This window comes from Panicum virgatum, chromosome 1N (assembly GCF_016808335.1).
Source record: "Panicum virgatum strain AP13 chromosome 1N, P.virgatum_v5, whole genome shotgun sequence".
Classification (NCBI taxonomy): domain Eukaryota; kingdom Viridiplantae; phylum Streptophyta; class Magnoliopsida; order Poales; family Poaceae; genus Panicum; species Panicum virgatum.
In genome coordinates, this window is record NC_053145.1 from 58,964,494 (window position 1) to 58,984,762 (window position 20,269).

Sequence of the window (20,269 nt, forward strand, 5' to 3'; positions counted from 1 at the left end):
AACTGAAAGCGAAAAATATATGATTTTTTATCCTTTGATTTGTTGATACAAGAACACCCAGAAAGATTACGCTGTTGTGACTGTCCTGGAAAACAACCGCATTTCTCTGCAGCATTTTCTTGTCAAACAGAATAGTTCATACTACTTGTAGAGTCACTTTCTGATGGTATAAGATGGCAACAATATTCCAAGTTACATGCACAACATTTTGCATGGGAACATAAGCTGGTGAACCATTGATTCCGCTCCTCCGACCCAACAAAAATAGGCCACAACCAGTCAACCAATATGAATGATAATTGATACATATGCATCATAATGTAATGTAACAGTGACAATACAATGATACTGCTGAGTTGAGCTGAGTATGAACTAAACATCGGCATCAACAAGCTGAATTCCAGAAAATACACACTACATCATAAATTATATTAGAAGAGATTTTACAGACAAAAGGAAGAATCTGGCAGCTAACCCACAAGGAGCACCATAAGGTGCAATGATCAAACTCAAAGCCTCATCAGTTGAAACACCCTATCTTTCGGGCAAATGAATGGAGTTATCATTCAGTGGAACAATGACGCTACTACCACACTCAAGACAATCCACGCAAGCAATTGAGCGCGTTCCCCACCGTTTGCAGCGGAAATATCTCTTTGGGGGACATCTGCGCAAGAAAGCCCCAACTTGCCTTCCTTGCACTCGCTGGAGAACAGGCCTGGTGGGTACTTGCCATAGAGGTTGATGTAGGTGAACATGGTCGATGCGCAGCTGTTGCTGTCATCATTGAGGTACATATAGAATGGGCAGGCGAATTCCTTGAGAGCGGCGCAGCATTGGCTGGCAGGAAATGTTGGCCCTTTGCACTTGCTTGTGATGATTGTGTAGTTTTGGAACTCAAAGCTCACAGGGCAATCTGATAAGCATAGGTAGTAATAAATCAAAAAATATTTATGCCACATGTAGGTACCAAAAGTACAGAACACGATATTCTTCTGAAAACGGAAACATGGAACATGACTTGATGTTACTAGGTATTAAATTATCAACAATGCATATGTATTGCTCATTGCATTAATGTTACAAAAGTATGCAATTAGGGATGGCCCCGTAGAATCTGATCCATTTGATCCATCTGCAGATTATTGCTAGGATCAACAACCTTAACTGACTTTCAGTTCCTTGCAGAAATTGCTATTTCACACTAGCTAATTAGTTATCCCTTATTTCTCAATACGGTGCATGCCCTATTCCTTTTGAGGTGATTCTGTCAATGAGAATATGAGGTTCCTCCCTGTTACCAAGTCAGCAAGCATGTGCATGTAGCCATACCAACCCCAAAACAAGTGGCGAATGGCACCGGTCGGCTGCAAGCTGTGACTTTCCATGCCAAGATCAACTACTCCTTGCTTTCAGACCCCTTACCATGACACTAAACTACCTCACCAGCTCACCTCCTTGAGATGCAAATGCAGGGTGGTGTCCCTTAATTTAATTAATTTGGAGTTTGTTGTCCAGAGTTGTTGTATGTATGATTTTCTGCCATCCTTTTCATTTTAAACAGCGCAGCACCAGTGAACCTTGAACTGTCAAGATTCAAGAATCTGTTTCCCCTTTTCATCTATGCATCTATCAAATGAAGTTGCAAGGCTGAAAACTCGGTGTATTCACTTTTCTGTTTGCTTCCTTCAAATGCTTCACCGAAAGGACGGGTTTTCCTTTTCAGCTTAAAACAGACCTTGGGTTTGCATTTTGCAACCGAGTGTCACATTTTGTGACCAGGATGACGACTTACTGCCAATCACTTACGCCTAAGATTTCCTGAGCTAGTTTCTCCTACCCACGTTACCTTGTGCAGTAAACGGGGATCGGAGGAGGGTTAGCGCCTGACAGTTCAGGTAATCCTACCTCAATTTCCGAATTCCGACCAAACCCCATCTCGAATCAACCGCGGATTAAAGGGTGGAAGAATTGAGCAAGAAAGAGAAGGAAACATACCCTTTTTGGCCTGCAACAAGCTCCTCCCCGTGGATCCGGCGGTCACCTGGAACACGCCGTCTGCACACCCAAGCACGAGCAAAAGTTAGAAAAGCAGTTTTACAAGCGCAAATAAAATGGCAAAATTGGCAGCAAGAAGCACCAGCACGCACTCACCGGACAAGAAAGGACCGGCGGCAGAGGCGACCCCGGCCAGGGCGGCGGCCGAGAGGAGGAAGAGGAGCAGGAGCCCGCGGTCCACCGCCATCGCCCACGCGTTCTCCCACCACCGGAAGCAAGCAAGAACTCGCTACCGCCGGCGGCGACCCTGAGACCCGGGACTGCTCGAGGGTAGTGGTCTTGAGGATGTGGAGCTCGGGAGCTTGTCGGAACTAGGCCGCCGTCGATGGAGGGGGAACGCAGCGCGGGATGTCGAGGCCGCACGACGCCTTCGCTTTGTGCCGTTTGGCAAGCTTAGCTCTAACCCTCGTGTGTTACAGCTCGAATCAAACAAATTAGGGGAGGTGCTGTTGCTCAGACGCGTGCGCCTGAAATGAGAGGCGTCTCGGCCGTATCTTGACCATGGGGTCGCTTTCTTCTCGTGCTAGCTGGTTGCCACTTGCCCGTTGTACCTGCAACGGATTATACTAATCAAATTCGCCAAAACTTTCTAACATCCGACAATTTATTTAAATACTCCCTCCCTCCGTACCAGAAAAAAATGAACTCTCATTTTCCAAAAATCAAACAATTTCAAATTTAACCAAATTTATACAAATATTTACTATATTTATTTCTTTTAAATATATTTAGAATAAAAATATATTACAATTAAACTAATGATATTTATTTTATAATATAAATATTAATACTATTTTGTATAAATTTGGTCAATTAAAATTGTTTAACTTCTCGGGAATCAAGAGCTGCATTTCTGTTGGGACGAAGGGAGTATATGCCGCGCTCCCTGGTAACCCGCTCGCTCGCTTCCGTTTCCGACCACCACCGTGCTAAATTGTGGTGCGATGGTGCCATCCTTGCCTCGCTCCCAAGCTCCAGCACCCGACGAATCTATTTATCGCATGCGCAAGCAAGTTGGCTCGCGTCATGGAAGGACCCCACTGTTTACCTTCCTTTTTGAGCCGGCAGTAATGGTGTCCGAAGCCAGGCGGTCATTGGACTACCATCGAGTGACGAACATGGAGTGTGTTACACTAGTATCATGTGGCGGGGAGCTTGAGATTACAACGGTCTGTAAGATACAAGCACAGCATTTTGCAGATACATAAGCTGGTGAGTGATCAATTTCTTCCTCTAAGCGAAAAAAAAGGACCACAGGTGTTTGCATGAATGAATGGTATGAATTCAATTTAATTTAATGCAACGGTCACAATACAATGGTACAGTGATTGAGTCTCAATGTTGTAATTCGGCATCGACAGGTGGAAGCCCATAGAATATGCAATCTGTCATAAATTACATGAAGAAAGACTTTACACAAAAGGAAGAAACTCTGAGACCCACCCACAATTTTACTATTTTAGCACCATAAGGCGCAGAGAATGAACTTGAGCCTCATCAGTTACAAAAACACCATCTTTGGCGAAATTGAAGGCATCATCATTCAGTGGAACAACAATGCTACCAATCCACACGCGAGGGTAACCAAAACAAGCGAGCGGCTTTGGGCTCGTTGGCTACCATTGGCAGCGACGGCGCTCTGGGCATCTGTGCAGGCAAGCCCCTCCTTGCCCTCACGGCACATGTTGGCAAACAGTCCTGGGGGGTACTTGCCGTAGAGGTTGATGTAGCTGAACATTGCTGATGAACAGTCGCTACTGTCGTCGTTGATGTAATCACGGAACGGGCATGCGAATTCCTTGAAGGCCCCACAGCATTGGTCAGCAGGAAATTTTGGCCCTTTGCACTTGCTTGTGATGATTGTGTAGTTTTGAAACTCAAAGTTCATGGCGCAATCTGACATGTACAGTATAGGTACAAATAAAATAAATAAATAAAATTAAAACCGAGTACTAAAAGTATGGAACATGACTAGCGGTGTGTCAGGGGCAGAATACATTAGATGATGAGATGGGCTCATCTTACTCAGCACTCAATGACAGCAATACATATGTATTGCTAATTGAATTGAGGTCATAAAAATATGCAATCAGGACCTGCCTTGAAGAACTTGGTCCTTTTTGCAGATTATTGCTAGGACCAACATAGCCATCTGGGGGCTGGGGCCATAAGTTTACTATGTCATTTAGTCATGGTAACATATCCCCCCCACCCCAAAAAAAAAAAAATCTAAACAGTTCAGTTGTACAAGAAAAGTGTTCCTGCTTCACCATCAAAGGGCACAAGCTTGGTGATATGCTTCATTCATCAGGACCTCTATTGGTGTTATGGTAAGGACTGGGGATGAATATTCATGGATATGAATTTAAATTGTCTAATGCAAGTATCATAGTATCAAGTTCAGGAAATAACATTTTGACTGCTCCTAAATCCTAGTGTTTGGGATTTTTTTCACAAAAAGAGATAATTCCTGGCAATACTCCCGAGTAACGGGATCATAAATTCAATGGCCAGCTTTCCTTTTGTTCCCCAAGCCAAGAAGCCTGAACAATATAACCATATATGCACCTTCTGTACCACAGAGAGATCGATCTCCAGTGTCTAAATGTGGTGTATCTCCTGTTCATGTCAAGGTGAGACTGCCAATGAAACATTGAGACGCCTCTGGCGACCAAGTTGACAGGCCTGCATGTTGCTCTCACTGAAGGCATACAGCAATGAGAAGCATGCATACCGCCACATTCTAGACCAAGTCAATGCTCCCCCTGCCCCTTCAGACCATCACCATCACTCCGCATTTGCTAATGCCGTATGGCATCCTCTTAAATTAATTAAATTATGCAGCTTTCCAGAGTTGATCAATTTACTCCCATTTTTTCCCACTCATACGTGCCATCAATACTCAGTTGTCAAATGGCCATTCTTCCCAGTGTCGTGTACCAAAGATTGTTGCTCGTTTTTTTTTGCTTGTTTCCATTCAAATGCTTCATAGCAAGGATCCCCCCCCCCCCCCCCACCAAAGGTTAACCGGATAACACCATTGCCCATAAGATTGGGATATGCAAAAGTAGCAAGAGGTACCTAGACGCTCCTTGCTGGCCTGGCCAGTTACTTGTGACTAGGATTTCCCGAACTAGCATGTAACGGCGCCGCTCCCAATTTCAGATCGAACCCCTCCTACCTTACCCCCAGGCACCTTGACTCGAATCAATCACGCGTTGAGGGATGGAAAATGAGCAAGAAACGCATGGGAACGTACTCTTCTTGGCCTGCAGCAAGCTCCTGCCCGTAGATCCGGCGCTAGCCTGGAACACGCCATCTGCTAGCCAGCATTTGCACAGAACCAACCCATCAGGAGATGCAGCTACGGAACGGAAAAGCGAGAGGGTGAGCAAGAACACGCTCGCGCTCACCGGACAAGAAAGGGCCAGCGGCGGAGGCCACCGCGGCAAGGGCGGCGGCCGAGAGGAGCAGCAGCAGGAGCCCGCGGTCCGCAGCCATCGCGGTCCCCACCGCAAGCAGGAACTCGCGGCAGCCGACGCTTTGTCCGCGGGAAAGGTGGCGGCCTCTATGGCAATGGAAGCTCGGGGGCGTGCTGGATCTAGGCCGACGGCGACGGCGACGAAGGCGGTGGAGACGGGACGCGGGATGTACAGGCCGCCCACATGCGCGCCACGACGTCCGCGCTGGTGGTGCTTGCAAGCTCAAGCCCAGGTGTTACTGCTCCAACTAAATTAGTGTCGCGCCGCGGGGCGGCGGAGCTTGGAGACCGCCCAGAGACAGCGCAGAGACGGGCGGGATTAGGAAGACTCGACGCGGTTTGTTCGGTGGGTTTTCCCTCTGTTTCGCTCTGTCTGTCTGACGGCGAGTCGGTGGCGCTGGGAGGAGTTGGGTCTAGATCTGTAGCTGGGACGGAGAGGGATGTCCAAGCCACGGCGAGGGTCGAAGCCCTCTCGCTTGTCTTGTGTTACCTGCTACTGTATTTCGTTTTGCAGACCTACCTGCTACTTCCTCCATTCCAAATTATAAATCATCCCAAAAATTTTGAAGAATCAACATTTTTTAAGTTTGGTCAAATTTATAGAATAAAATAATAATATTTACGATATCAATTAAGTATCACTAGATTCTTTGTTAGTTATATTTTCATATAATTTTAGTCAAACTTTGATATGGTTTAACCCTTCAAGATTCTTAGAATGACTTATAATTTGAAACGGATGGAGTACTGTATTTCGTATACGGCAGGTTCCTGATGGGACAGATAGCTGAAGAAGTCAGCGGAAGTGGTGAAGGTGTAAACTGTAAACCTCACATCGAGTCGAGCAGATTACTCTAGATTGATGCAGTAACCGGTCAGCCAGGGAGCATATAATATAGTAAAAGCTCTTTTCCTCAGTAAAAACTGAGCAAGGCGAGGCAGGATAATTTGCAATTGAGAAGCATTAAACTTACGTCAGCGTGCCAATCAATGGTTAACACCCTGGGTCAGAGGGCAAGACAAAATTACACAAATTCTCACATCATTTACAGATTCGGATGCTTCGTGGTTGGACCCCTTCCCGCGACCATTTCCTCACGGACATGTGCGCTCTCGCGCGCTCACGGCTCACCCCATCCTCGTCCTCGCTGCCCAGGTCTCCACTTCTGCCAGAATCCGGCGTCTCCCTTCTGGAATCCGGCTGTCGGGCTGTTGTCTACTTGACAGCTCAGTCCGATGCATCTTTGACTGCCAGACAGCTCATGATCCGGACGAACATCATTCCTCGAGATCTGACGGTGTATAAATGCAAACTTGCAAAGACCTGACCCAGATGTATGAAAGTGTGATAGATGTATGGAGTAATCAACCAAAAAATGGATTGAATTATGAGTGAAACTGGACGGTGCCTGGGCACTTTCCAGGATGCTGTTTTTGACTATTTCCTCAGTGTACAGGTCGACAACTATCTTTTGTTATTGAGGCTAAGATGCCATCGCTATCTGCTCATCTCTGTAGACCAGGGCAGCCATGTACAAAGCAATGTTGTTTGATTCTGTCGGGTATCAGACATTAGTAAGTCGCCAACTTGTTTTCTTGTTTCTGTACATTACAATTAGGTGTACTATGTACAAAATTTCCTCCTCTGCACCAAAAAAAGGTAGACAAATAAAATTATTATAATCTGCAGGATGGTTTCAGAACCATCTATTTTATATGCTATAATTCAGGCAGAAAAAAATGTGAACCATGCATGAGTACACATGATGTGGTTGTGTCACTCTCAGACATTAGAGGCAGAGCTCTATCAAAGTCTAATTAAACAGCATCATACGGAGTTTGAAGAAAAACACTCAATGCGGACAGGAGAATGAATGCACGTTATGCTATACTTACCCTAAGATCAGACTCCTTCACAGCTTCCAAAGTCTCAGCCATCTGCATTTGTTTGATAACCGTTGCATGCAATACCTGGAGGCACAGACCAAAAAAAGGACCACCTAAGTACATGGTCATTTGAAATATGAGAACAAAGGAACATATGTTGTTTCTCAAAAAAGGAAATGTTATCAGTTAAGTCAAGAGCAAAGAATAAACAGGTATCTTATGAATAATAGCAAAAACCTACCCTCAATACACACTGGTAGTCTGGAACAATAGCATGATATAAGATACATACACAAAGGAAAACTCGAGATCATCAGAACATGTGTTTCCAATAGGTGTTAATCAAATATAGACCTCTGGGTTCTGACAATGTTGTCCTAAAGATATATCCAGTAGGACCAGATGAAACATGGCCCATCAAGGACTAAAGCTTACAAGTTACAACAACATAGTCCCTGTAGTTCTCTTTGTACTATGAGCAGCAATGTTTCAGCCTTTCATGTCAAAGTTTAGCATCCAAACTGGCAGATTTTGAGTAAATTTGTAGAAGCAACTGTCCTATACAAGTTCAATTCGCAATGTCCAAAGTTATGCCTGAGACTGAGCAAGATTTCGTTTGTGAGAAAAATTGTGCTATATAGGTGTGATGGAGCAATAGCCATCAAAGCTAAAGCTCAAAGAAATTCAAAGCATCATAAGGACCATAAAACATAGGTTTACCTTCTTTGTCTTCTCCAGATCAAACTCAATGGACTTTATCCTGTCAAAAGAATCTTGTATGGCCCGATCCTTATCCTGTGGAAGCTCTGGAGGCTTTCTGCTGAGCTGATTAAACACTGACTCAAGTCGCTCAAGACGCTCCAGACAAGGGTTCACACGATCTTCCCTAATCATCTGAAGATCTGCCTGATTACTGGGCACAGTTGCAGTATGTGGACGGACATTTTCCAAGTGTTGTCGCCGAGGAATGAAAAAACGCAAAATAGAGAGTACTTTAACAAATACAGCAATGACTGTTCTTGATAAATGTTTCAAGACCCCATCATCAGCATTGCCAACACCATCGTTCAGGGCATGCCAACCTGCTGGTTTGAACGCATAACTTTAGGCATCAGATAGACTGGCTATCAATGTGATAGAACTGATATGAAGAAACCATAGTGTATAATAAAGTTTTTATATAGCTTAACCCAATCATGTAGATTTTGAATGGATACCTGGCACAGGCAAAGCCCCATTTACTAAGGAATTTTGTTCTGTATCAAACTGTCTAGCTTCATTTCCAGCAGCATTGTATCTTTGCTTGGATCTTACTACTTTATCCGCCATATGAGATGTGCCATCAGAACCACTGTAAGTCGTAGATCCTGATTCCCTCGCCTACAAGGTAAATATCCAGAGATGAACTTAACAACAAAGTTGTGAAGCATGCTAATACGCAGGCATGTGTCCAAAGGAATTTCTTTTGCCAGTCTCAATGTGCAAGCTAAAAGCTACATAGTTCAGGAAAACAGTCCAATGTTAAAATAAAATGTGGCAGAACTGAGCAAGACTTTACTTCTTCATGAACTGGCGCCAAACTAGGATATTCAACATCTTCAGGAGCCACAGGGGATCCAATATCGTCGACATCTGAACCTGATTCAGCATTTGATGTGTCACTAATTCGTTCTGGTAACTGAAAGAAGCAGGAGAACCACATTCAATGTCAAAATTGGAGAACAGAATGGCTTATTGAGCAATATGAGACTTCAAGATCGGTAAACTTGCCTTGAGAGCACGCAATCTTACAGACCCTGTAATTGTTTCTTCTATATCAGATACTTGCCCAATTTCCCTCAATGACTCCATGCCATGTACAAGCTACGATAGAAAATAAGGTCATCAAGAGCAGTGATAGATAAGTTAAAACTATTGCTGTACCGTAAGAACTAGCAGACTACAATACAGTAAGAGGGCATCAGATGATTCATGAATTTACCTTCATGATTGAAGGATCGCTCCAGGGGCCTTTGTTGGACCTCAGGCACCCTCCGTGGTTAGGACATGCACACGATCCACCAAAGTATTCCGGCAATTGGCTGAAGATAAATTTTGTTTAAGCTTTTGCATAGAGCTTCACCAATAAAACAAATCTTTAAAGAAGCAATGACCAACCTCGCATCAATAGCTTCAAGAAGTCTGCTTTGATATTTTGTTCCTAGAACCTGAAATCAAAGTCTTGGTATCAAGCCACACAAAGATGAAAACATTGATAGTGAACTACAAATGGTTGCAAAATCAGTACATGTATTTTAGATGATGTCTTGGGGTCAAGAAGCCCCTTCACAGTGCTCCATATCAGCTTGAAACCAGGTCCAGCATTTACGATAAACATTTGATGCAGTGTCTGCATCATTTTGTGAGATGCTTGTAATCAGAATGGTTTCAAACATGATATATTTAATCATCTCATTATTGAGTCCAACCTCAGGATAATAGTCACCATCTATTTTTTGCATGCAACGCACCAGATCCCTCGCAATCTTGCTAAAATTCTTCCAGCCCTATATCACAGAGAGCATAAAAAAAGAATGTAATCTTAAAGATGAGTTTTAAACAATTGTGCATACAGCACAAAGATGCTAAACAAGAAAAGATAATTTACCAGAAATATAATAGATTCAGATATGCCAAACGAAAAAGGAATGAAGTAGCAGAGCTAATGAATTAATGCAGTTCTGTCAGCATCAGTAGTACAAAGGAACTTAACCTGCAGCTCTACTGATGGTTCTTTTTTTGATAGGTGGATTTATACCCCAGGCATTTGAAAATGTCAACCAAATATTAGAAGCAAAGCTACTGCAGCATTTGTTTTCCTCAAAAAGGAGTAGGTTTGATACTATAGACATATATGCTATGGAGATTGATAACCTACAAAAGTTGGTCATTTTTCAATCCAGGGTCAATTTGCTCAAAAGTCACATCAAATTACAGGGAGGTTTATCACAATTGCTGTATCTGTAAAACAACATGACCAAGGATTGCATGTTTGCCAGAGCAACTATCTTGTCAGAACTCAGAACTGTAACTCAAGGGGGAAAAAAGAACTATTCTGAATCCCCTGATATCTGAACTAGAGATATATCATGCAAGAATAACAAATAAGTCTAAAAATAAGATTAAGAAAGTGAATCTACTAGAATGGTATTGTAAAGGAAAGCAGGGAATGCTGTTCTTTTTCAATTTTATTGCATGTGTCTCATTCAAGAATCATGACAATTAATGAAGTTAACAAAACAGTTTAGGCAATGAACATACCACGCCATGGACATCCAATATTGTAGTTGTGGTGTCTATGTGCCTTTTGGCAGCAATTAAGCATGCAGGAAATTTCTCGCGGAAAGCTCTCTCAAACTCTTGCACATGGTATTTAATGTATCGCTCCACTGATGTAATTTGTACAAGCTTGTTGGGTTCTACTTTCCCAAGCAACTCAATATATACAGGCCTTCCTTCCTTGTCAACCCCATGATAACCATGGGGATAGTATTGCAGGACCTCCTCTAGCTCGTGAAATTCAAAATCCTTCAAGGAGTTGAGTTTGCTGACATTAGTATGCATCACATAGTATTGCAGAATCATATGCTGGACAATCTTAGAAAACATATGGCTATGCATAAAAATATCTATAAAGTTTCATATAATTCCGAATTCAAAATTTTTACAATGAACAGCATCCTACTTCAAAAATTGCGTCTGTCCCAAACTCCTTTCTCCACTGCAGCATGTCTGCCCACATCTGTGCTGCCTTCTCAAAGTCAAACTTCCTCGCTTTTAAAAATCTGCACCACAGATTGGTCACACGATCACTAACTGGTATGTCACAACTGAAACCAACATTATGAGCATATTTCCACAGATATCAACCTGAGCATCATATGGTAATCGTCATGCTTGACTGGCAACAAGCTCCTAGCAAATAAAATTTCCCGAAACGAGCTCACCGCCTGCTCTTCCTCAGCATCCCTGACATCCTCTATCGCTATCCTTGGTACTCTGCAGTCCACTTTCCTCTTCCCCCTCTTCTTCAGCGAGTGTGTCAGCCTTGTTGATGCATGCAGCGCTTTTTTCCTCAGCGCCCTCATTTTCGTGTGCCTCGGCTCGTCCTCTGATATCTCGGCATCTGCTCTGTCCCTCCTCTCATCATTACAGATTAATATCTCGATGCCATCCGCATTCCCCTCTACAACAGAGCATGGAAAACCCCAGAACATTAGCTGCATTCCATGATGGATTCATTAAAACTACATGCATATAGCAATGAGCACCTGGCCATACCCCCATACCTGACATTCTCTACAAAAGCAGCTCAAATGGTCAGGCCCTCCCTCCTCGTATTACTCTGCCCGATCACTGATTCCGTGTATACAGATACAGTGGAACGAACCGCCACACTGCCATAAACAGTACAAATATACAGGTTAGAATTCACAGAGGTGTCTTCGCAGTGCGTTTCTCTGGTACAAAGCCAGCGGCGGACTAAACGAGGGCTGTGCGGATTCAGTTGAACACGCAAATAAAATTAGAAAACATAAACCAAACCACCTATACATCAGTACGAACTCCACTACGCTGCAAACAAGCAGCCGAGCCAACTGGATGGATTGGGGAGAACGACGAATATTCGCCTTTCAGAGCTCACAACGAACAAAAGGGGAGAGATTCTGCGGAGAAAACGAGCGATCGGGATGCCTAGGATTACTCAGGTTCACATGGATCGGATCTCCACTCCACGCCGGTGGCGTCTCAGGGGGGCAGGGACGACGCGGACGCCGAGGGGAGGGATGAAGTGAGGCGCAGGGGCAGTCCACGGAGGGGGTACCTGGATCTGGATCGCGGCGTCGGATGGCGGTGGCGCGCCAAAAAAAAAAAAAAAGGTAGCCTCCGCGGCCGCGGCGAGACCGACCCGCCGCCCGGGATCACGACGAGAGGAGGCGGGGACAGCAGCACGAACGAAGCGTTTGGTGTGATCGGAGCGGGGCCTCCGCTTGCCTCCCTTCCCTCGGCGCCCGTCTCCTAACGCTTACGCTTCCGTTGCTTCGTTTCCGCCTACTCCTCCCTCCCTAGGAGTACGGGCTGCCTTGCCGCTAGTGCTCGGGTACTGGGCGGCGGCGTTCTTTTTCCCGGTTCTTGTTGCTCCAGGGCCCGGCGTCAGCGGCGCTGCCGTGTACTCCTACGCCGGGAGGGGGCCGATTGACTCGCTCGCTCCGCTCGCCGCGCCCGCGTTGCGTGACTGCTTTCGCAGCCAGCGTGCGCCGACGCTCACGTGCAGGGTCACCGCGGGCACTGAGCGTGGGACCCACGTGTCGGTTTTGAGAAGACGATGTGAGAAATGCTAAGATTTGTAGTATAACACATACATAAAGTATTAAATACAGTTAAAAAATAATTAATTACACAGTCTAACTAATTAGCACGATCTGAATTTTTTAAGCCTAATTAGTCCATAATTAGAGTGTATTTAGATCACTTTTCATTTTGCGTTTTTGCGTTTTTAGAAGGGAATTTTCAATATTTGAAGTATTAAATGTAGACTAATTACAGATCTCGTCTGTAAACTACGAGACGAATCTAATGAGTCTAATTAATCCATCATTAGATTATATTTACTGTAGCATTACTGTATCAATTTAGTGTCTAATCACGTCATAATTAGGCTTATTAGATTCGCCTCGCGATTTACAGTCCATTTGTGTAATGCAATTTATTTTTTGACTACATTTAGTACACCATGCAAGCGATTTACAAAAATTTTGCATTTTACGTTTTGGGATCTAAACAAGGCCTTAGACATTATTTGTCAAGTAATAACGAAATGTGCTACACTATCAAAACTCAAACTTTTTCACCAACTAAATACACCCTAAGTTGCTAATGCGGATTTCAAAAAAAATGTAATGTTTTGCATTTAGCATATATTGTATTAACAGGTAAGGATTTTACTCTATGCGCATAAGATACAAGTAGTACTCCATTCTAATTTAAATAATTTTAGACTTTTAAATACATAAATTTATTTTGGGTAAATACATAATATTTGTAGTGTGCCTCGATAAATGTTATATCTATATACATAATAAATATTTTAAATGGAAAATCAAAATAATCTATAATTTGAAACAAAAAGAGTACATATTTAAGTAGTAATTAATTAAATTACAGGTTTCTTGATCTTAGTCCAAGACCAGACCTCCTTTGTACATTGGTTACCTTAAACCTCTTTCTAGCCTAACTACTTTTAAATCTTTGTTTGGATAGCCTAACTCCAGTACAGCCACATTCTGACTTTCAACAAAAGTCGGGCCACCAAATCTCAATGAAGAGTGGCGCCACGGAAAATGTTAGAGCGACTTTAAAAGTTTAGCTAAATCTCACTCTCTATATTTTTATCTAGCTATCCATTTAGCTAAAATTCTCTCTATATCTTTCGATACAGTTCAACAGACTAGCCAAATAAAATTTTTATATATAGTACTTGACACGTGAGATTCTCCTCTCGATCTTTCTTTTTTTACCCAACAATCTATTCTAACCTTCTTCTTTTCCCACTCTGCAGGTGGGCTCGAGCCAAGGCAACAAGGCCAATCGGCAGGTATGGCGGCTGATGCTGGTGTAGCCGGCACCACCGTGAAGAGGAGGAGAGCGCAAGCCCGATAAGGTTCTCGGGCAGGCGCGCGTGAGTGCCGGGTTAGGGACACACGTGGGGGATGGTGGCGGGCAAGGAGCCGCGGGAGCGTGATTGGTGGGGCAGCGGAGGTTTGAGGGACGCGACCCAGCTCCGGAAGGGAGGAAAGGCGCCGCAAGCGCGCGATAGCGCAGGGCGGAGGGACCAACGACTGCGTCCGCTGGGGGAGCTAGGGGGAGATGGTGAGACAGATGAGCTTGATATAGTTGCCGAGCAATGCTGACGGGATAGCTAGTGGTAGATTAGCGAGGAGGATACTTATGTTGTTGGATCCGAGTATTGGTAAAGTTTTTTTTGGCTAACTTATTAAGGATGTTCTTGGAGATGCTTTTACTCTACAGCTACCGTATGCATTAAGAGCCTGTTTGACAGGGCTCCGGCTCCGGCTCCGGCTCCGGCTTCTCTAGTGTAGTGGCTTTTCTGGTGGAGCTGGAGCTGTTTTGAAAAATATTTAGTAAAACAGCTTCATCTGTTGGATTGAGGTTATAAAATATCTAAATTAACTCTTTTTTCTTTTTTTCCTTCTCTTCTTTTCTTTTTCTTTCCATTTTCTTTCCTCCTCTCCTCTTATCCATTTGCCCCGGTCTCCTTCCTCACAACTCTTGTCGCCCAGCCCTGCTGTCTCTTCCTCCTTCAAGTGGCGTGACCCGCACCTCCTCCACCCGTTAGCGATGGCCCGCGCCTCCTCCTCCTACCAGAGCGCCAGCGGTTTGCGCGCACCTCCCTCTCACCGTGGCCGCCACCGACGCCCTGCGCCCGCCGTCAGCCACCTCGTCCCTTTGGGCCACGCCTGGCAGGCCTCGCTCTACGTGGAGCCACGATTCCTGGCTCCTCCTTGCGTGTGGAAACCACGAGGGCTTTATGGACGGCTCCTAACCTAGAGCTGGTGCAAAATGCACCGTGTGAGTCACAGCCACTATCAGTACCTTTAGCGCATTTTCCACGTGCATGGTTAGAAGCAGTTTATCATGGCGCATGCAAACTAATGGTCTGTTTAGTTCTCAAAAATTTTCCTGCGCTACAGTAATTTCAAACGTTTGATAACTAATTGACAGTATTAAATGTGGATTAACCTCTTGGTGAAATCACGAGACAAATGTAATAAACCTAATTATGCAATGATTAGATAATGTCGTGATACAGTAAACAAACTCTAATGACGAATTAATTAGGCTTAATAGATTCGTTGCGCGATTTTCCATTCATCTGTGTAATTAGTTTTATAATTAATCTATATTTTATTTTTCTTAATTAGTGTTGTAAAAGTTTTTCAAAATTTTTTGCCGAAATTTTTTTTAGGAATTAAACGCGTCCTAACAAGTCAAGCCCAAAATGGCCCATCCCTAATTTCAATGACCCAGCTTAAAAATGACGGCCCTGCAAACTACTGGCGAATCCACAAAATCGGCCCAGTTAAAGCTCGCGAGTCGCGAACCAGGTAGCGCGACGCGTCGTTGGGACTCCGAGTTGGATGCTCTACTGCTGTGCTCGGCGTCGGCGCTGCTCACGCAGACGAGCGCCTCCTCGTCAGCTTCGCCGCCGGCCTCTCCGGTGCCGTGCCAGGTGCGTACGGATTGATTCCCCTTAGTCTCTTCACGACCTTCGATTTGGGATTGTATGTTGTCATCCCTCTCTCCCTCCCCTTCCCATCCCGCTGCACGAAATCAAACACCCAAATCCCTAACATAAGGTATTTGTTTTCGGATCTGACCATGATTTTACCTACTAAATTCGATCTTTTTGCAACAGTGGTGTTTGTTTTCGCATCTGACCATGTTTGTTTTCGGATCTGACCATGCCCTAATACTGGGTCCGCCCCTGATTTGGAGATACTGAGGGTGGATGATGTTGTTCTTTTGCTTCAGGTTATTTGGCAAAGTTTGTCCTGAACCGCCTATCATGGTGAAAGGCTGGGTATTCTCTACTTTGTTAGTGGTTTTTCTAGTGTTTGCTGCACCATGCGGGGCATTCTACTTGCCAGGTAGTTACATGCACACATATCGGCAAGGCGAGGAAATAGGTGCAAAGGTGAACTCCCTCACTTCCATTGAGACAGAACTGCCCTTCAGCTACTACAGCCTCCCATACTGTCGTCCTAAAGATGACATTAAGAAGAGTGCTGAAAACTTGGGGGAGCTTCTGATGGGCGATCAAATTGATAATTCCCCATACCGTTTCCGTGTAAATGTCAATGAATCTCTGTATCTGTGTACCACAAACCCACTTGATGAGGCTGATGTGAAGCTCCTCAAGCAGCGAAGCCGTGATCTGTACCAGGTGAACATGATTCTTGACAATCTTCCTGTGAGGAGGTTCACTGAGCAGAATGGAATGACCATTCAATGGACGGGATATCCAGTTGGTTATATTCCAGAAGGCACAAATGATGTCTATATCATCAATCACCTGAAATTTAAGGTCTTGGTCCATAAGTATGAAGGAGGCAAAGTAAAGGTAGTTGGGACTGGGGAAGGAATGGAAGTGATCTCAGAGATGGACAGTGATGCCAACTCTGGCTTTGAGATTGTGGGATTTGAGGTGGTTCCATGCAGTGTGAAGCGTGATCCTAAAGACATGTTGAAGCTTAAGATGTATGATAAAGTCAATCCTGTGAACTGCCCTGTGGAGTTGGAGAAATCTCAATTGATCAAGGAGAAAGAGCAGATTACTTTTACATATGAGGTTGAATTTGTAAACAGTGATATCAGATGGCCATCACGGTGGGATGCCTACCTGAAGATGGAGGGTTCGAAGATTCACTGGTTCTCAATCATGAACTCATTGATGGTAATTCTGTTCTTGGCTGGCATTGTATTTGTCATATTCTTGCGGACGGTGAGGAGGGACCTGACTAGGTATGAAGAGTTGGATAAGGAGGCCCAAGCTCAGATGAATGAGGAGCTCTCTGGTTGGAAGCTTGTCGTTGGAGATGTCTTCAGAGAGCCAACCTCATCAAAGCTGCTCTGTGTCATGATCGGAGATGGCGTTCAGATTCTGGGCATGGCAATTGTCACCATTTTCTTTGCTGCGTTTGGCTTCATGTCTCCTGCATCAAGGGGAATGCTGTTGACAGGGATGATAGTCCTTTATATGTTACTTGGAATTGTGGCTGGATATGCTTCCGTCAGGCTTTGGAGGACTTTAAAAGGAACGTCAGAGGGATGGAGGCCTGTGTCCTGGTCAACCGCTTGTTTCTTCCCTGGCATTGTCTTCATTGTCCTCACTGTGTTAAACTTCATGCTGTGGACAAGAAATAGTACTGGAGCCCTTCCCATCTCACTTTTCTTCGGCCTTTTGTCCTTATGGTTCTGTGTCTCCATGCCACTTACGCTTCTAGGTGGTTTCTTTGGCACAAGGGCTGAGCCAATAGAATTCCCTGTTCGAACAAATCAGATACCAAGAGAAATCCCTGCAAAGAAGTACTCATGGCTCTTCATACTTGGTGCTGGAACTCTACCGTTTGGAACACTCTTCATAGAGCTGTTCTTCATTCTTTCTAGTATTTGGCTGGGAAGGTTCTATTATGTATTCGGCTTCCTCCTCGTTGTGCTCCTTTTGCTGGTTGTGGTCTGTGCTGAGGTATCAGTTGTTCTTACTTACATGCATCTCTGTGCGGAGGACTGGAGGTGGTGGTGGAAAGCTTTCTTCGCCTCTGGAACAGTGGCCCTCTATGTGTTCCTTTACTCTATCAACTACTTGGTGTTTGATCTCAGAAGCTTGAGTGGGCCAGTTTCTGCTATGCTCTACATTGGATACTCTTTCATCGTCTCTCTTGCCATCATGCTAGCTACTGGTACTGTTGGGTTCCTGACATCGTTCTCTTTTGTCCACTACCTTTTCTCATCAGTCAAAATTGATTGAAGGCCTCATATTGTGGAATGTCTAAGTCAAAATGACCTGCAAGCTCAAATGGTTTGATCATTTCATCTTGCAGCCTTTTGCAGACTTGTGCTGTTCGTAATGTAGCTTATTACTGAGATTATTGTACTTGTTATGAACAGTATTTATATGTGCTTTTAAGCTTGTTGCTCCCTTCTTTGCTAGTACCTCCAATCTCATATGTTTGATGTTGGTTAGTTCAAAATTAAACTAATTACAAACATTCAACAATGGAGGGAAAATGCTCTCCAAAAAGGTCCTGACTCGACTAATATCGTTGGTGGCTTGTGATGTGGTTGCTCTGCAAGGTAGGTTTGCCACTGGAAAACTATTTTCATGTGTTTCCCATGCACACCGATTTGTGCTATGTGCTTACCCAAGAGTCCATAGAACACTAGATCTAGTCTATGATAATCAAGCATGCCGTTTTTACTTGGTCCTTTAGAACGAAAGGGGCATTGTTTTTTTTAAAAAAAAATCGGTAGTGGACTGTTATTTCAAGTTGCTCAGTTTTATATGTTATTAGATCTGTTTCTATCAGGTCACTTTCCCTTATCTATGTTGCTTCTGAAATCAGTGATAAACATAACTAAGATATTTTTGAAGGGTGTGGGTACGTGCGCGCGCGCGCTCACATTTCTCTTGTTTTTAACTGTATGAAATGCTTATAAGTTACTCAAAGTGATGTGAGATATGTGTGTCGGTACATTAATGGAATGATCTGCAGATGTTACCACATTTTGCTTTGGTTGTTGATAGTTGATACTAGAATATCTCATTTCAACCTTTGCTGCTTAGCTGTGAAATCCGGAACTGTTCAGCTCTCGGCATGCCGAGCCGAGTACCTGTGTTTTGTTAGGCGAACATGTTACAGTGTGAGGTCCTTGTACGTTTCGGTGCTACTTGACCCCATTTTCATGGGTTGCCAGTCAAATTTATATGTTAGGCGACTTAAGCACCTTTCTTTATCATGCACTTCTGACCAGTTTCTTGGACGGCAGCTGAAATGTCATCTCGAAGGTTTGCTTTATTCAGTGATTAGTTATGTTTTCTTCGTTTCTGGAAGGAAGTCCCATTCTCGGCTTCTGCTTTTCTTATTGCTCAATAATTCTTCACTTGGCGTTGCGCTGTTCTTCTCACCCTCAACTCATAACAACCAGACAGGCAAGATGTACCAGAAACCTAATTCTGAAGTTGACTGCCGGGATTCCGTCTTCTCCGATCTACATGCCAACCCCTTCTACTGCATGGAAATATTTTACGTGGCAGTTCAGACGGGCATGTGCCTGCATCTGCATCTTTTTTTTTTTTTGAAACTCTGCATCTTTGCTTTCGACGAACAGGTCCTCTTGATTTCTTTCCTTGGCAGACGTGACCTGGCTGTTCATGTGAAAGGTGCTCCCAGGCAGTTGTGTCCTCTCTAAGGAACGTGCCCCTTTCCGTGCTCATGCAAGTCGCCATGGTTCCCTTCCCCCCCTCTCCTTGTTTATTCCCAACTTTTGCCCTCCCGGATCGTTCGCCGGTTCACGTCGCGGTTGCTCCGATCCGATACCCACTCCACCGACCCCTTTTTCCCACCAAACGTGGTTTGCTTGCTAAGAAAACGCAGGGGATCTATGTAATGAGCGGCGGGCATGGAGGGAGGGGTGTGCGTGTGTTTTGCGTGTGATGGTGATTGAGAAGCCTAGCTTTTTGCTGGCTCCGGAAAGGGAGTGGTGGCCAAAGCCCAAAGCAAGGCACCCGCGGTCAGCCGGTCAAGGTCGCGGCGGCAGGTTGGGGATCCATCGCCGTTGCCTGGCGATGGACGCGCCCGCTACCTCTGAAGTTCGTCGGATCTCCATTGGCGGGGTTGTGTTGGGGTTGTTGTCTGATTGTCTCCTTGTTGAGAAGCCAATTCGTGCATGATTGGAGTGAGGCAGCATCTGCGGGGGCACGCACGACGGCACGATGCGCCCATGCATGGTCTGTGTGATGGGGACAGATGACTATGGGCTCATATGTCGTCTACGCTGACAGCCTCGAATGTAACTGCGCAGATGCACTGTTGATCTCCATTGTCCATTTGTTTGTACCTCCCGTTTGAGCCGTCGATTAACCAGCTAATTTTGACCTGGTTTGAGCCGTCGATCCTGCTGCAGTGCTGCCAAAGCGCCAACAGGTAGGCTACCAGCTCCTACGAAAATACTAACCTCGTCTCAAATAAAAGAAGGAAATAATAGAAACCGACGGCCGGTGCG

General features: G+C 44.6%; 4 protein-coding genes across 10 annotated transcripts; 1 reads left to right on the forward strand and 3 right to left on the reverse strand.

Annotated features, from left to right (window-relative positions):
• Positions 1-277: 277 nt before the first annotated feature.
• Positions 278-2,507, reverse strand: LOC120657068 (GPI-anchored protein LLG1-like). The gene is made up of 3 exons (XM_039935313.1): positions 2,155-2,507; positions 1,999-2,058; positions 278-916 (listed from the first exon to the last, which is right to left on the reverse strand). The coding sequence occupies exons 1-3, from the start codon at positions 2,243-2,245 to the stop codon at positions 567-569; spliced, it is 501 nt and encodes a 166-aa protein (XP_039791247.1). The 5' UTR covers positions 2,246-2,507; the 3' UTR covers positions 278-566.
• An 811-nt stretch (positions 2,508-3,318) lies between these two features.
• On the reverse strand, positions 3,319-5,935 carry LOC120657069 (GPI-anchored protein LLG1-like). Of its 2 annotated transcripts, none has more exons than XM_039935315.1 (3): positions 5,472-5,935; positions 5,318-5,377; positions 3,319-3,954 (listed from the first exon to the last, which is right to left on the reverse strand). In XM_039935315.1, the coding sequence occupies exons 1-3, from the start codon at positions 5,557-5,559 to the stop codon at positions 3,602-3,604; spliced, it is 501 nt and encodes a 166-aa protein (XP_039791249.1). In that variant the 5' UTR covers positions 5,560-5,935; the 3' UTR covers positions 3,319-3,601. The 2 variants fall into 2 exon arrangements, with proteins under 2 accessions (XP_039791249.1, XP_039791248.1); XM_039935314.1 differs by having other exon boundaries at positions 5,318-5,380; positions 5,472-5,924.
• A 548-nt stretch (positions 5,936-6,483) lies between these two features.
• LOC120657070 (phosphatidylinositol/phosphatidylcholine transfer protein SFH9-like) lies at positions 6,484-12,661 on the reverse strand. 6 transcript variants are annotated; one of them, XR_005668078.1, is made up of 16 exons: positions 12,291-12,661; positions 11,755-11,862; positions 11,336-11,651; positions 11,151-11,250; positions 10,727-10,993; positions 9,895-9,972; positions 9,714-9,815; positions 9,584-9,633; positions 9,408-9,507; positions 9,197-9,289; positions 8,985-9,104; positions 8,644-8,806; positions 8,147-8,511; positions 7,668-8,026; positions 7,436-7,510; positions 6,484-7,184 (listed from the first exon to the last, which is right to left on the reverse strand). XR_005668078.1 is itself a non-coding variant. In XM_039935316.1 (15 exons), exons 2-15 carry the CDS (start codon positions 11,759-11,761, stop codon positions 7,164-7,166), a joined length of 1,857 nt encoding a protein of 618 aa, XP_039791250.1. In that variant the 5' UTR covers positions 11,762-11,862; positions 12,291-12,656; the 3' UTR covers positions 6,893-7,163. The 6 variants fall into 6 exon arrangements, 4 of the variants coding, with proteins under 4 accessions (XP_039791251.1, XP_039791250.1, XP_039791252.1 ...); XR_005668079.1 differs by having other exon boundaries at positions 11,755-12,342; XM_039935316.1 differs by lacking the exon at positions 7,668-8,026 and having other exon boundaries at positions 6,893-7,184; positions 12,291-12,656.
• Positions 12,662-15,550: 2,889 nt separating this feature from the next.
• Positions 15,551-18,199, forward strand: LOC120657072 (transmembrane 9 superfamily member 12-like). Its single transcript, XM_039935320.1, has 2 exons — positions 15,551-15,716; positions 16,019-18,199. The coding sequence occupies exons 1-2, from the start codon at positions 15,625-15,627 to the stop codon at positions 18,012-18,014; spliced, it is 2,088 nt and encodes a 695-aa protein (XP_039791254.1). The 5' UTR covers positions 15,551-15,624; the 3' UTR covers positions 18,015-18,199.
• The last annotated feature ends 2,070 nt before the right edge of the window (positions 18,200-20,269 follow it).